Source organism: Canis lupus, chromosome 24 (assembly GCF_003254725.2).
Source record: "Canis lupus dingo isolate Sandy chromosome 24, ASM325472v2, whole genome shotgun sequence".
Taxonomy (NCBI): domain Eukaryota; kingdom Metazoa; phylum Chordata; class Mammalia; order Carnivora; family Canidae; genus Canis; species Canis lupus.
Genome location: NC_064266.1, coordinates 35,544,443 through 35,559,987, shown reverse-complemented (window position 1 = coordinate 35,559,987; position 15,545 = coordinate 35,544,443). Strand labels below are relative to the sequence as shown.

The 15,545-nt window shown below is 50.2% G+C and overlaps 1 protein-coding gene across 1 annotated transcript in view; it reads left to right on the top strand.

Moving 5' to 3' along the window:
- Positions 1-15,545, top strand: part of PREX1 (phosphatidylinositol-3,4,5-trisphosphate dependent Rac exchange factor 1) — a 178,667-nt gene that overhangs the window by 83,810 nt on the left and 79,312 nt on the right. The window contains exons 4-5 of the mRNA XM_025470351.3: positions 4,533-4,637; positions 9,860-9,961. Coding sequence (XP_025326136.1) covers positions 4,533-4,637; positions 9,860-9,961 — 207 coding nt within the window. The remainder of the gene's footprint in view (positions 1-4,532; positions 4,638-9,859; positions 9,962-15,545) is intronic.

The window sequence follows — 15,545 nt, the reverse complement described above, 5'->3', positions numbered from 1 at the left end:
AAGAATGACTCTGCTCGAGGTTGTTTGAAATTGGGAAGTCAGGGGCAGGGTTTCTAGATTGAACAAACAAGAATATCCGGGACATCGGAATAAATTTGGTAAATGACAGATAATTTTTTTAACATACTACTGTTAAAAAATAGTGCACTATTTTGGATGTACTTATATTAAGAAATGATTTGTTGTTCATCTGAACTTTGAACTCAACTCAATATCTTGTATTTTATCTGGCAACCCTGGTCAGGGCAGTTCTCTGGAACGTGGTGAAATGGGATGATCTTGGGAAGGAACATTCCAGAGAAAGAGGCTACCAAGGGCAGAGGCTCTGAAAGGGGAACAGGCATGTACCTGGGAGGAAGGCAGGCAGAATTGGTGTGGCTGGAGCAGAATTGAGTGATGGAGGCAGTGCAGGGATTCCATGGGGGCAGATCCTAGAGGGATATTATTCTAAGAGTTGTAGGTTTTGAGCAGGGAGGTCATGTGTTCTGGACATCCCAGGCTGTGTGGACAGGCGGATGAGAAGTTGGAGAAACCATTGCAAAAGTGAGACCTGGATCTCATGCTCCCCTCTGTGCTGGAGATGTCTGCATGGTCAGCTCCTTCCCTTCTCTGAGTCTTAGTCTTTTGGGGTGTGAAGTGAGTGGTTTGGAGCAGATGGTCTCTGTGGAGTATGTGTCACTCCCTAGGTACTGTGGACAGCAGCCATCACCTCTGACAGTCCTTAAACCCTCCCTGGGGGCTCAACCCTCTTCCCCAGCTGTCCCCAGCTGGCACCTGTCCATTTCTCCTCCTTCACAGCCCAAACCCTCAGCCACACGTTCTCCACCCATCACATCTGTGTGTGCACAACTGCTTGTCTGTTTCTTCTTGGCACAATAATCAGAGCCCCCTGTAGGGCCCCTACAAGGAAACTGAATGCTTGGGCTCTTAGCTGTCAAAAGCAGCATTTCCATATCTGCCTGATCTTGGGCCTGGGATACAGCTGGGACTGGGCTCAACGAAGGGCAGGGGAGTGAGGGAGCTGGGCATGGTTTAGAGGAGGGGGTGTTGCCATTTGCTAAATTTAACTACTCAAAGCCTCAAGCCTTTGGTCCCCTGGCCTTTTTGCAAGCTGAAGGAGAGGATGACATTGCAGAGCACGTCACAGAAGGGGCTCAGGGTATGAGGAATGGCAAACCTGCTGCAATCTTATCACTTACTCTCCTTGCCTGTAGCCATAGCAGACATCACTAATCAGTCACAGCATTCTGCCTCCGGGCTCCCTGGGGGGCTCCAGAAATCTTCTCACCAGTGTTGCAGCCAGTGCTACTCATCAGTTGGGGTTGGCATGTGACAGTAAACAGATTGGCCTCTGCTTTCTGACCCAACCTTTTCATCGTGCAGATGAAGATGAAGATGGACAGCGAGACCCTGTCACTTCACAGGGCTTGGGTCCAGTTTTTCATTTTCTTTCCCCTTTTAGAGTGTGCATTTATTAGGACTTTCTTCATTGCAAGTGACAAAAACACCAGTTCAAATAAGCTTGAACAAACAAAAAGACTTTATGGCTCATACAAATGGAATATTCCAGTGAGTGGGCTTTAGGCATAGCTGGATCCAGGGCCGCATATGGTGTTTTCAAGACTTGGTTTTTATCTTTAGGTCTGATTTCCTCTGTTGGCTTCATCCTTGAGGGGTTGTGGGTGTGTGCCTCACAGAGTAGCAGAGGTGGTCCTCAGCAGTTTTAGGCTGACACTTTGCCAGCTCAGCAGTGACAGTTCAAAGAGAGTTTCTCTCCACAGTAATTCCAATGTGAGTCTTTGAGGGCTCATGGCCACCATTGCCAGGACAGGTTGCTCTCTGGGTTGGCCTGGGTCATATGCTCACTTGTGGTGCCTGTGCCTGGGAGTGGGGCAGGCTCAGTGGGCTCAGAGTGAGGAGGTGGCTCCAGGGGAAAAATTTGGGGCCATGACCAGAAGAAGGGGGAATGGATGCTGGGTGGGTAAAACAAGACATGGTCCAGTGAAGAGCCAAGGCTGCAGTTGTGGTAGATCAGGGTTATCTGGAAGAAGGGTGGGGCTGGTTGGAGGCCTGTTGGGCCTCTTTCAGTTCCTTCTGCTTTCTTGCTTTCATTCATCAAGTAGTCATGTTGCCCACTCGCCACCAGGGACTCCAGTCCCCACTGGCACTATGGCAGTGACCCCGGCAGATGCAAACCCTGCCCCCCCCCCCCCCACCGCCGTGGAGCTCAAGGGTGTGGGGGGATGAAGGGGGAGGTGATGGACAGAACACAGATGAGAAGGAAGACCTATGGGGGTGGTGGGGTGGTGGGGTCAGGGCCTACCATAGTTCCTGGACTGCGCAGTGCCTTTCCGTGGGGAAGGGAATGCCAAAGGGGCCAAATCTCAAGTCACAGATCCACCACCTAAGCTTGGGGTGTGTGTGGTGCTGCAGGTAATGATGAAAAAGCTTAGAGTGCCTCTAGAACCAGACCACCTGGGTCGGAAACCCAGCCCCGTGCTCCCTAAGTAGTGGGTGACCTTGGACAAGCTTCACCTCTCCCTGCTTCAGTTCCCTCATCTACAAAAACAGACATAAGGATAGCTCCCCACTCCTTGAGCGGCATGAGGCCTTGGGCCTGTGACTTTTCCTTGGTTTTCCCCTGTGCAAATGGGGCAGGTAGAGTAATTACCTGCCAGGTTATTGTGAGGAGTAGATGAGGGTGCCCTCATTGCAAGAGAGCAGCGTGTGGCAGGTACTAAGTGCTCAGCACACACCCGGTGCCGGCCAGCGGCTCTGGCTGTGGGCCCTTCACTGTTTAGGGCGTCTGCTCAGATTGCACACCCAGAACCTTCAGGGTTGAGCCTGGAGGGGTAGCTTACTGATTCTGAAACCCATTCTCCCTCCTCTTTGGTTTTCTCTTTCCTGCAGCCACCATCGGCAGGATGACTGGGGGTTTGTTTAGAAACAAGATGAGTTGCTTGCTTTGCAGACCCACCTCTTCCTTCCTTAGTTTCTTGGGGTCTCCTGCCCAACCCCCAGCCCAAGGTCAGAGCCCTTCAGCCCTTCCTGTCCAGTGGCCTTACCCAGGACATCCTTGTTTAGGGTTTGTTGCGTTGGGAGGTGGTGTTCTGTGAGCCTTTTGGAACTGAGAGTGTTCAGTGCAGAGCTTCCTGCTGTTCCCAGAGGCCCCAGCTGACGGTTACAGACCTGGTGACCCACAGGTGACCTCTAAATTGGAAAGAGTCCAGTGGAGGGGCATTTGGAGGTCAAGAAAACTATCCCCTTGCCTCAAAATTGTGCTGCTGTGTGGCCGCAACCAGCGATCTACTTTCTCACACATTCCTGAGCCTTCTCTACACATTTCAGGTTCATATATGTGGGGCACCGCACATAGTAGGTGTTTAACTTAACCAGCAGTAGGTGTTTAACTTAACTATTTGCTGAGTGTTCACAGAGGGCCTATTGTGTGCCAGACATTGTGCCGGGGTTAGAGAATACCTCCGTAAGACGGATGTGGTCCCTGCCTTTGGGTAGCTGACTGCTATTTGGGAAAAGACATAAACTGATAATCTGAATAATTCAGACTACTCCTGGCTGGCTACTTTAGCTGGAGTAATCCAGGTATTGGTTGAGGAGGTGGAAGCTGAGTTTGGGGAGTGGCCAGGCTTGGGGGAAGAATGTTCTAGGTAGAAGGTATGGCAGTGCAAGGCCCTGAGGTAGGAAGAGGCTGGTAAATTCAAGGAGTAGATAGAAGGCCAGTGAGGTGAGGTGAAAGGAAGGCAGGGTCACATTATCTGGCCCTTGAAATTCATAATCAAGTGTTGGATTTCATTTGTAGCATAAGGATACTACCAGGGGGTTTTCAAGCAAGGGTGTGACACAGTCTGGCTTGTACTTTAATACTAATGGTGGACATTTATTGAGCACTTACTATATACTACAGCCTTATGTTTTAACTCATTTATTTATTTATTTTTAAATATTTTATTTATTTATTCATGAGAGACACAGAGAGATAGAGACACAGGCAGAGGGAGAAGCAGGCTCCATGAAGGGAGCCCGATATGGAACTCGATCCCGGGAGTCTGGGATCACACCCTGAGCCAAAAGCAGTCGCTCAACTGCTGAGCCACCCCAGGCATCCCTGTTTTAACTCATTTAATCCCTCTAACAACCCCATGAATTAAGGGCTATTAGTAACTCCTCCTTCCCGATGAGGAAACAGAGGCACAGAGAGGCCAGGTAACTTGCCCGAGTTCACGTTTGGAAATGCAGAGCCAGGATGGCAGGCCCAGGCTGCTGGCTTGAGTCTGCACACTTGATCCTGGGACTTGCTGCTTCCTGAAAGGGTTCCTCAGGCTTCTGGCTGCAGATTCGGGGCAGGACTAGAGGCTGTGAGGCCGACAGTGAGTGGGAGCCACCTTACCCGAGGTCCCTCCTGCTGTGTGGTCATGGGGTTCCTCCCAGGCTGGCCCAGCTGTCGGCACATCTCAGAGCGTCTGCTTTCCTGCCACAGGCTCTCTCTCACAGGCTCTGTCCTTGTCTTGCAGAAGGACAAGTTCTGCGTATATGAGGAATACTGCAGCAACCATGAGAAGGCCCTGCGGCTGCTTGTGGAGCTCAACAAGATCCCCACTGTGCGCGCCTTCCTTTTGGTAAGTTTGTTTGTCACCTGCCCTTCTGTGCAGCTTCAGGCTTGCAAGTCCCTGGGCACAGGAGAGCTTCATGCCCAACCCATGCTGCCTGGGTCAGCTGGGTTTAACAACTGGGGTAATGCTGGCATCACCTCACGTCTTCTGTAAGGGGCCAGATTTTTGCCTTTTTGCATCACGTACTCTCTGTCACAACGACTCAGTTCTGCCATTGCAGCATGAGAGCAGCCATAAATAATATATAAAGGAGGGAGCATGGCTGGGTTCCAGTAAAACCTTATTTACAAAACAGGCGGTGGGCTAGATCTAGGGCCACGTTGCCAATTCCTGGTCTAAAGTAATGATCCTGATAAGAGCAGTAGCAATGATTGTATTGTTAGGATGATTTAATTGTAAGGGAAAGAAAATCCAGTTAAAATTGGCTTTTGCGGGATCCCTGGGTGGCGCAGCGGTTTAGCGCCTGCCTTTGGCCCAGGGCGCGATCCTGGAGATCCGGGATCGAATCCCACGTCAGGCTCCTGGTGCATGGAGCCTGCTTCTCCCTCTGCCTGTGTCTCTGCCTCTCTCTCTCTCACTGTGTGACTATCATAAATAAATAAAAATTAAAAAAATAAAATAAAATAAAATAAAATTGGCTTTTGCCAAAAAAAGAAAAAAAATTATTTGTTCATTTTTCTGGAAAGTTTAAGACCCAGAGGGCTTCAGGCACAGCAGAATCTAGGTGTTCAGATATGTCATCAGAAATGTGTCTCTTAGTTTTGCTTTTCTCTGCCTTGGCTCCTTTCCCAAGTGGTGCCAACATGGCCTCCAGCACCTCTGTCCTTTTTTTTTTTTTTTTTTTTTTAAGGGTTTTATTTATTTATTCATGAGAGAGACATAGGCAGAGAGAGAAGCAGGCTCCCTGCAGGGAGCCCGATGTGGGACTCAATCCCAGGACCCGAGGATCACGACTTAGGCTGAAGGCAGATGCTTAACCACTGAGCCACCCAGGTGCCCTTCAGCTCTGTGCTTATACTTCTAATAGCAGAGCAGCTTTAGGGAAAAAGAGCTCCTCTTTCTCAGCATTAACAGCAAAAATCCTGGGTCTGATGCTTATTGACTCAGCTTGGCTCAAGACCTTGTCCCTGAACCAGTTACTGTAGATGGAGGGTTTGGTTGTTGCTCTGATTGGTCACTGCTGGAGCTGGAGGGTGGAGTCAGCTCCACCTGTACATAGCACAGGCCCTAAGGGTGGGGTGGAGCTCTAAAGGATGCTTGGTTTGCACTTGGACAAGTAAGTTGGGAATAGACATTGATCAGGCCAGATGGCAGACATCCATGATGGTCTTCTCTACAATTGCAGAGAGCTTCACTTGTGTATAAAGGTTCTCACTTGTGATTTCCTTGGAGCTTTACCAGCCACCGTCTGTTGTATATGAGTTAAGTTCTACATTTGTCTGCTTTGCAGACATCCCAAATAACAATGGTTTAAACAAGGTAGGCATTTATTTCTCTGTCATGCGAACAAGGTGGATGTAGACAGTCTAAGGCTGGTATAGGGGGCCTAGTGTTGGGGGCCAGTGCCCTGGGATGTGACCTCATCAATGTGGTCTAAGTTGACCTCTCACTACTTCTACATTCCAGGTAGTGGGATGCAGGAAGTTAGGAAAGAGGGCCCACCTGTCTCCTTTTAAGGGCACAGCAGGAAGCCGTACACATCTCTTCTACTCACATCCAGGACTGACTCACATGGCTGCATGCAACTGCAAGGGAGGCTGAGGCATGTAGCTGTGAGCCCAGATGAAAATTCTGTTGTCTTGGAAGAATACAGTAGGGGACACTGCATAGCCTTTGCCGACAGGTGATTCTGATGACTAAAATCTTAAGTGACTTCCGAGAGTACGTGAAAAGTGATTGAGCTGCTCATGGGTTCGAATCCGGATCCCTCACTTCTAAATCCCCTGCTCAGTCAAAGGCCAACACCCCCACCCCCAAGAACTGTTTTATTTCCTGACCGCACGTAGAGAATAAAGCACACAAAGGAAGAACAGCTAATTGACGTAGCACGAGGAATGTTAACTCCATGCATAGAGAGCTAAACTACATAATAAAATTATTACCTGCACTCCTCCCTGATGCACAGTCTCCAACAAAGCATTTCCAGAATTTTGATTCAAAATGTACGTTTCCATCACTCGTATGTTCATGTTGCCTGGTCCATTTCCAGTGAGCATCTGAGGAAGGGCCGATGGGCCAATGGATTGCCACTTATGTCTCATGTGTCTTAGTGTTTGGGACTGATGCTGTTGGCTGCTCTTACCTGCCTCTTTACATTTCCAGTTTTGTACATTCAATAAAGGGTCTGGACCAGAAGCAAAGATGAAGTCATATGGCCCAAGCCCAGACACCTGGCCCTGCCTCTGTGATTGCCTTGATGACTTTAGTCCTGTAGTCCCTGTAAGAAATCAGCTGTAATCTAGGCTCCTGGCCGAGGAGCCCTCTTCCTGGGGGTGTCTTCTTGGACTCAGCTGGGTCTTGGGAAGCAGGTGATGGCAGGATGGTGTTAGCAGGGTGGTGGGATGGGAAGGGCCCCATTCTTTTTCCTTCCTTCCTCTGTCTCCTGCAGTCTTCCTGGTGGGCCAGGCTGCCATTTCCCAACAGCAGCTGAGCTGGGCCAGATCAGGCAGGGGGAGGACATGGGAGAGGGCCAGCACATGCAACATCTTTCCCCCTCCTTGCTTTTGACCACCTGCAGAAAAGCCATCTCAAGTCCATCATGGGGTATTAAGGTGTTGGGAACAGACATGGTCTGGTTTTCCAGTCCCGATGTGCTGTGTGCTAGCTAAGAGGTAGCTAGCTTCATCATTCTGTACTCCGTTTTCTTGTCTGTAAGATGGGAGTAATTTATTCATTTATTCATTCATTCTGAGCCTTGGGGTACAACATGACCAAGGCAAGAAAAGTCCTTGCTGTCCTGGAGCAGCCATTCTGGTAGGAGAAACTTACATGATATGTCACATGGTGTTAAGTCCTCTGGAGGAAATAAAATAAATTAAGGATGACGGGATGTTTGGAGGGAGTCAGGGTGGTGGCTGCTATTTTAGATTGGTCTGTGGGGAAACGGTGTCTTAGGTGATGTTTAAACAGAGACTTTGGTAAAAGTAAGAGAGAGAGGCAAGAAGCACCTGGCAGGAAAGCATTCCAGGTAGAGAAATTGTGTATCCCAAGGTCCTGAGGTAGAAGGATGTTTGACGAATATCAAGAAGGCCAGGGTAGCTGGAATGGAGAGTAAGAGAGGAAATGTGGGAGAAAGTGAGATCAGATCAAGAGGCCAGGTAATGAAGGAGCGTTTGGATGGTGGAAGGGATCTGAGATTCTTAAAAAGCCTTTTTTATTGCAGAATATTACTGTATGCACTATATGCACTCATAACGTGACACCTCACTCAAATCACTTCTGTGAAGGAGGAAGATTTAAAGAGATAATTTTCAAAAGTTCTTCCCATAGTGCTTGGAGTGTAATCTTGCTAGAATAGTGAATGGCAGCTCTGTGTGTGTTTGCATTTTTTTTTCCCTTAAATGAAAATAAAGTGAAACAAGAATTTGGAGTGTTTGGGGGAGAAGTGCAGTTGGCAGCTTTGACAGTTATGTGAAAACCCCTTGATCCCGGACAAAGAGGCAGGACCTTCTCCCGCCAGGTCCTGGGGGCTTCTGGAAAACACTCCCCTACCGCCAGGCTCCCCTCTCTCTGCCCGGAGCTGACATCGCCAGGGCAGCTTGTGGCGAGCACTGGCTCAGAGGACAAAGGCCTGAGTGTGAGCAGTGTGGGGCCTGGCATCTCCCAGCTGCCACAGCTCCGATCCCCCATCTGTGCCCTGGGGAGATGTGGGGGTGGGAGCCACGCAGCTCCTGCCAGAGCAGGGACCTGGGGTCCCGGGGATCCTGCTTCCCCAAGTAGAGGGCCTGCTGAGATCCCTGAAAGGCAGTAGCTCTGAGTCTTGGACCTGCCCTTTCACTTATCTGTTCCAGTTTCCCATCTGTAAAGGGGAGATAACATCCCTGGTCATCCGGGACCTGTGAACATGAACTTTATATAGGCAAAGCATAAGGCACAGGGCCTAGCACGTGGTAAGCACAGGCTTAATGTTCTCACTTGAGTATAAGCAGGGAATTTGCTTTGTTGGGCAGGTTCCCCAGTGCTTGGAACCGTTCCCAGCCCATAGTAAGCACACAATGTATATTTGCAGAATGAGTGAGTGAATGAATGAATGAGTGTTAGGATGAGGATTCTTTTCCCCAGAAGCTCCTGTTTCATTTGTAGTCTGCCAGCATGGTGTTGAGGAGGGAGGCTGGGACTGTGGGCTATGCTGGCAGTTTGCTCATTCTTCACTTTTTCCCTTCATTCCTTCATGCATGTGTATATTGTATGCATGTATATTGGGTGCATAGTGAGCCCCAGGACAGGACCATGAGGGGTTATGGTGGGGGACTCAGTTCACCTTCCAAGCCCTGTTCCCCTCCCTCTGCAGGGGTAGCTAACTCCCATTAACATTTGGTTTATTTTTCTTCCATCCCTACCTTTGTATTTTACTACAGATGTGTTCTCCACAAACAATGCCTGGTTTTGTTTTGTGTGTTTTTAAAAGCATCATATAAACGGGTTCATAGCACACACATCCTTTTGTTTTTGCAGCCTGTCCGTGTTGCTGTGCACAGTGTCAGGTCCCCATTCTCACCGCCATGTAGCGTGGCAACATATAAACCTATAGGTGTACCTTTCTGTTCTTCATCTGGTGGCTTTTCAGGTCGCATTTCATTTTTTGCCCTTCCAAACGAGGCAGTTTGGGTCCTGGTGCGTATGTGTGAGAGTTTCAGTAGATCAGGAATTAGTAAACTTTTTTTATACAGTGTCTGTTAGGACCACTCCGCTCCGCAATGGTAGTTTGGAAGCAACCTTACAACCTGCAGGTGTGTAAACAAATGGACATGGCTGGATTCTAGTGAAACCTTGATTCCCGAAGGGAGTGGGTGGGATGTGGCCTAGGGACCAAGGTTGCCAGGTCCTGATCTAGGTAGGCTTTGTGCTGGGTTATAGATATGCATACCTCCATCTCCTCTAGGTGTTGCTAAATGCTTCCAAAGTCTGTAGCCATGTTTTGAGAGTGCTTCCTATGCTTATTGAGAAGGTGGCCAAATCCCTTTGCCATTCCTGGCGAGTTTTAATGAAGGTCTTGTGTCCCTTTGCAGAGTTGCATGCTTCTGGGAGGCCGGAAGACCACGGACATCCCTTTGGAGGGCTACCTGCTATCTCCAATTCAGAGGATCTGCAAGTACCCCCTCCTCCTCAAGGTGAGACATTCACCCAACTCCTTTCTCTGCATTTGAGGTGACAAATCCCAGCTCTGACTGACTTACTCACAAAGTAAAATTTGTTGGTTCAAGTAGCTGAGACGGGTAGGGACTGCACTGGTTTGGGCCGGACTGGATCCTACCAGGACCCTGCCTCTTTGTGTTCAGTTCTGCTTTCCACTGTTGGGCTTTATATTCAGTGTGGTAGCCAATGACTGTGTTTCTCTGACTACGCACCTCCTCAAATTCAAGGGCAGTGGGAAAGCATGAACCTCTTTTCTAGTAGCTCTGACATAAGTCCTGAGAGTCACTCAGGCTTTGGTCATCTGTGGCTAGAAGAATATGATGTTCTGAATGGTTTGGGCCTGAGTCATATGGATTAATTTGAACCAATTACATGAAGCCTTTGCTTATGCCATCTATCCTCCTCCCACCTGCTCAGACTTGCACTTTACCCCAGTGGCTAGGAGCTGGGCAGTGTTGGACTCTGGTTGAGACATGGTCCAGTGCAGTGAACTGGGCAGCATTACGTTCTCATTGGCTGGTATCAGGGTTATCTGCTCCATGCCTGACCGAATCACACTAGTGAATGAGCTCTAATCAAGGCAGACTTATGTCATGTACTCCAGCCTCCAACCAATCACATCCCATAGGCCAAGAGCCCATGGGTGGAGGATGCAGGACCTCCTCATCACAATCTGGCTATTTATGGAAGAGGTTGGGCCTGCTGAGTGGTCCACACACCTGCTGTCTTCATCTTTGATTTCATCTCGGTAGGCCAGACCAGGGGAAGATTTGCTGCTTGTGCGGCGACCCCAGAAGTCTCAATTCTCAGCTTCAGAGTTGGCCTCGGGGCAGATCCCCAGCTGGGTGGATGGCTCTGCCACCATTTTCCGCTCTACACCCAGGGTTTTCAGTGCTTGGAAATGGTGGCTATTGGCCCAAGCCTGCCCTGGCTCCATCCTGAAGGCCTTGCATCTGACAGCTGTTCTTTGGGGTCCCTGCTGGTGGATTAATTTGGCTGGTGGTGCCTCAATCATGCACCTGTCACTGGGGCCACACGCATCCTTGTTCCGTGACCTGGAAGGCAGAGGAGAGGGGAGGATTACTAGGGCATTCTTGAGCTTGACTTTATTGGACAGGGTGGGTGACCCTTGGGTCTGTGAGCTGGACCAGACCCTCTCTGGGGCCATCAGCTCTATCTGTGGACACAGGCCTCTAATGTGTGCAGCCGTGGTCAGTGGGACAAAGTTCTCTCTGCACCTCCTCTGGCCTGCTACTGTTTGTCTGTCCCTGGGGTCTCAAAAGGACTGTCTGTGGTGGTTCTTTGACCCCCAGACACGTGTTTGAAATGCTGTGTGTAGCTAGCTCTTCACCTGGGTGCAGAAGAAGCTCCTGGTAGAACTTGCTTGGTAGAACTGGTGGCCTGTGGATCAAATTAGACTTACCAAAGTGCTTCATTTGATGTGTTTTGGGGTGTTTTCCAAACCTGAACTGGTAATTAGCATTTAAGAGGTAGTCTTCTGTAGTGGTTTAGGGCAGGAGTTGGCAACACCGTGGCCCATGAGCCAGATAGATCTAGCCCATGGCCTGTTTTTGCACGACACATGAGCTATGAATGATGTTTACATTTTTTAAAGCATTGTTTAAAGAAAAAAAGAAGAAATCCCAAAAAACAAACAAGGAAGAGTATGTGACAGAGACCGGATGTAGCCACCAGAACCTAAAATATTTATTATTTGGCTGTTTACAGAAAAAGTCTGCTGATCCCTGGATGAGAGCCAGGCTCCGCAGCCAGAGGCTGCTTGAGTTTGAATTCTGGCCTTGCCATTTACTAGCTACCTGACCTTGGGCGGGTCACTTCCATCTGCCTCAGTTTCTCATCTGTGGCATGGGGTTTGTATGATTACAGATAGGGTTGTTACGATGATTGAACATTTATTCGCTTAATTCTTAGAACAACTGGATGAGGGAGGCACTGTGATTAGCCCTGTTGGAGAGACCGAGGCACAGATGAAGTGGCCTGTTTACAGCCACATGTTAGGTTAAGTAGTAGGAGCCCTGATTTGAGCCCATTCCAGAGGCCCACCCTCTGACCATTAGGCTCTGCTGCCAGGTAAGCACTTTGGGGAGTCAAGCTGCCAAAGTCCTTGGGTTTTCGGGATGCTGACCTCCTCAGTTCCTTAGGTGGGGGTCTGGGAAGGTCAGTGGTCTTGTGTTTTGTGGCTCAGTGGCTGCTCTTTCTTTCCTGGGTTTTCACACCTTGAACATTTGATCCATTAGAAGAAATGCCAGCTCTAGGTTCACAATCCAGCCATGCCTCCCCAGGTGTTAACCCTTTGGTTTCTGGAGCTTGGAAAAGCCCGGAGTCTCAGCAGGTGCTTGGAGTGGCAGTTTCCATAACATGTTTTAACAGCTTGTGGAGCTGGACCTGGGCGCACGTGTGTGGGTGGGTCAGTCCCACAGTTCGGGGGGCCACAGTTCGGCCTGGTGGGACTTGTGGGCTCTGGATTCCCAGGAGAACAGACAGAGAAGAACAGAACTGGCCGGCAACCAGTGGGAGAGGAACTGCCCACAGGAAACAGTGACGAAGCCAGGCTGTGGGTTTGCTCTCCTGACCAAATGGCTGTTTACTCGCCCGGTTTCCTCAGTCTCCAGCTGTGTTTATCGGGAGCTCAGATAGCACCGGGGGGACCAGCCAGAAGGGCCTTGGATTCCTGTGGGGACGTGCCATGCTCCCCGCCTGACGGGCTTGCTCCGTGTCCTGGCCTTTGGCACCCACAGCTGGAACATTCGCATCAGAGCACAGCTGGAGCCGAGGGCGACTCTTTGTGCCCCTCCTGGGTTCCTCCTTCCTGTCACATTTTCCAGACAATTTGAAAAGACGATACCATGAGCCCAAACCCTCAGGCCTCCCCGACCCCGGCCCCTGCAGCTCTGCTGCCCTCGCAGATGTCCCCATGGCCCTCTGATCCCCCTGTTGGAGCTGAACTCCGAATCCAGTAGGCGAACAGGGTCAAGGGGCCCGGGTGGGAAGAGAGAAGAGGCAAGAATGAAAGCCTCATTGGGAATGGCCCCAAAAAGCTGAACTTGAACATTGCCTAAGAATAGCTGGAACATTCTATCTCAGCCTTCGGCCCAGGCTCAGGATAGACAGTTGGCATTTTTAGGCTTTGTTGAGTTTTCCATCAGCGTTTCCAGGGAAATGATTCAGGTTTGGGGTAATGCCGCTGGTGCTCCAGTGACAAGTGCCTGAGGGGAGGCTGGCTGTCACGGTCCCTTTGGGTTGCTTCCTGGTGATGCACAGATCTCTTTGGGCCACTTGCTGCGCACTAGCGGTTGGCGCGGCTCAGGACATGCAGTGGCACACGTGACAGCCCCTGCCCCTTTAGGCTCTGGTCATACTGGGCCCCATGAGGGCCTGGTACCTAACGGAAGTGGGACGAGGCAGGTGGGGGGCAGATTGGACGGGCGCATCTGTCCACTCCAGCCCCTCTGTTTCTCCTTTGCTTCCTACATCCTTGGTCCCTTCCCTGCAGTCTCCTTCGCTGGTTCCACGTCTGGACCTCAGCATAGGAGGTTCTCTCTCTAGACTTGCTCCATCCACCTTGTGGCCTTTAAAAAAAAATTATGTATATATATGTTCAAACATCGTGGAACCTTCATCCTCGTAATTTTAGAGAATTTTCCTCACTGTCAAGAGAAACTCCAGACCCATCAGTAGTCACTGGGGCTTTTCCCTCCTGCCCCAGCCCCTGGCAACCACTCAGCCACTTCCTGTCTCTGGGATTTGCCTGTCCAGGACCTTCCACATGGATGGGATCATATGATATGTAACCTTTCATATCTGGCCTCTTTCATTTAGCACAGTGCTTTCCAGGCTCATCCTCAGTTGCAGTGCAGATCAGAGCTTCATTCCTTTTTATGGATGAATACTACTCCGTCGTAGGGAACCACATTTTGTTTATCTGTTCATTGCTTGACGGACCTTTGGGTTCTTTCCACTTTCTGGCTATTATGAATAATGCTGCTATGAACATGAGTGTGGGCATTTTTTTGTGGGCATTCCCATGACTTTAAACCCCATCTCTGTGTCCAACCTGCAACCTGGACCTGGCTCCCAAGCTGGAGACTTGTTCTCCTGTGCACTCAGCCTCCCCACTGGGATGTCAGACGGGCCTCTCCTACCTAACATGTCCAAAACCAGATGCTTGGCCCTCCCCTTTCCCTAGACTGGGCTCCTCTCCCCGCCGCCCCTTTGTCCCCGTTTCCATAAATGGCCTGTCCTTTCTGGTTGCTCAAGCCAGACCCAAGCTGCCTCTGGCTCACCCTCCATCCAGTCTCTCAGGAGGTCCTGTTGGCTCTGCCTTTGGAGTCTATCCCATGTCTAGACCTTGTAGCTGCTTCACTCCGCTTTGCTCCCGGGTCCCTGCCACAGCCCCCACTGGGTCTTCCTGCCTCTGCCGTGTCCTTCGCAGTCTCTTTTCAACTCAGCAGCTAATCCTAAGCCAGTTCAGGCACTTCTTCACTTAGAACCTTCCGGCAGCTCGCTCTCACTCAGATCGAAATCCAGATTCTTCATCACTGTCACCTAGAAGGTGCCACATAGTTGTTTCTTTCTGATCTCCTCTGCTGCTTCTCCTCTGATCACCCCTCGCCTCTGCTCCAGCCACCCTTGTCTCCTTGCCATCCTCTGAACACAACAAACAGGTTCCTGCCCCAGGACCTTTGCACTTGCTCTTTCTTTTGAGACATCATTACTGTAGATAACCTGAGGCTCACTCTCTGATCTTGTCAGGCCTCTGTTGCTCGTTGTCCTTTCCTCAGAGAGGCCTTGCCTGACCAACCCAGTTATAGCAGAAATGCCTCTGCCATAGTCGGTCCCTGCACCCTGTTATTTTTCTTCACAACCCCTTTCCCTCACTCACATTCTGTCCTGTAACTCGTGGTGTACAGATTGATTTTCTGAATCCTCGTTAGGATGTCAGCTTGGCTAGGGCAGGGGCTTGGGCCTGTTCCGCTTGTTGCTGTTCCTCCAGTGCCCATAACAGTGCCTGGCACATAGTAGGTGCCCATCGCTCCTGCCCAGTTACCACTGAATGACTATGGAAATGCCACCCTAGTGTTGCCAGCTATTTCTAGATCTAGAAATTGGGGACTTTTAAGTGAAAGCTCCTGATTTCCAAATGTCTGCTTGGTTCATAACTTATCAAAGATCCTGGGGCCAAATGGGGCATGTCCTGGGAGCCGTCTGCTGGGGACTGCTGCTCTAGTGGGTTTGTGTCAGGGATGCTTTTTGCAGAATGGCCACTTGGGGTTCAGCCTTTGGGCCCTGCAGAGTCTTCGACGTGCCCTGCACCTCCTACATCTGTCTGCGGGTGATGCAGCTGTCGCCCACACTCAGGTGAAGACCTCGTCATTCAGTTGTTACTTCTGTCTCCCTGGCCACTGGGGGTGTGGTGCTCCTGCGGACGGACCGGGTCCATCCCTGAGGAGCTGTTGGCATCAATTCTTGGTGCGAGGGGATGGCTGGGAGTGGTGTCCCCAGATTTGGGACATGCAGCACTGGAAAGCAGCGCATCCC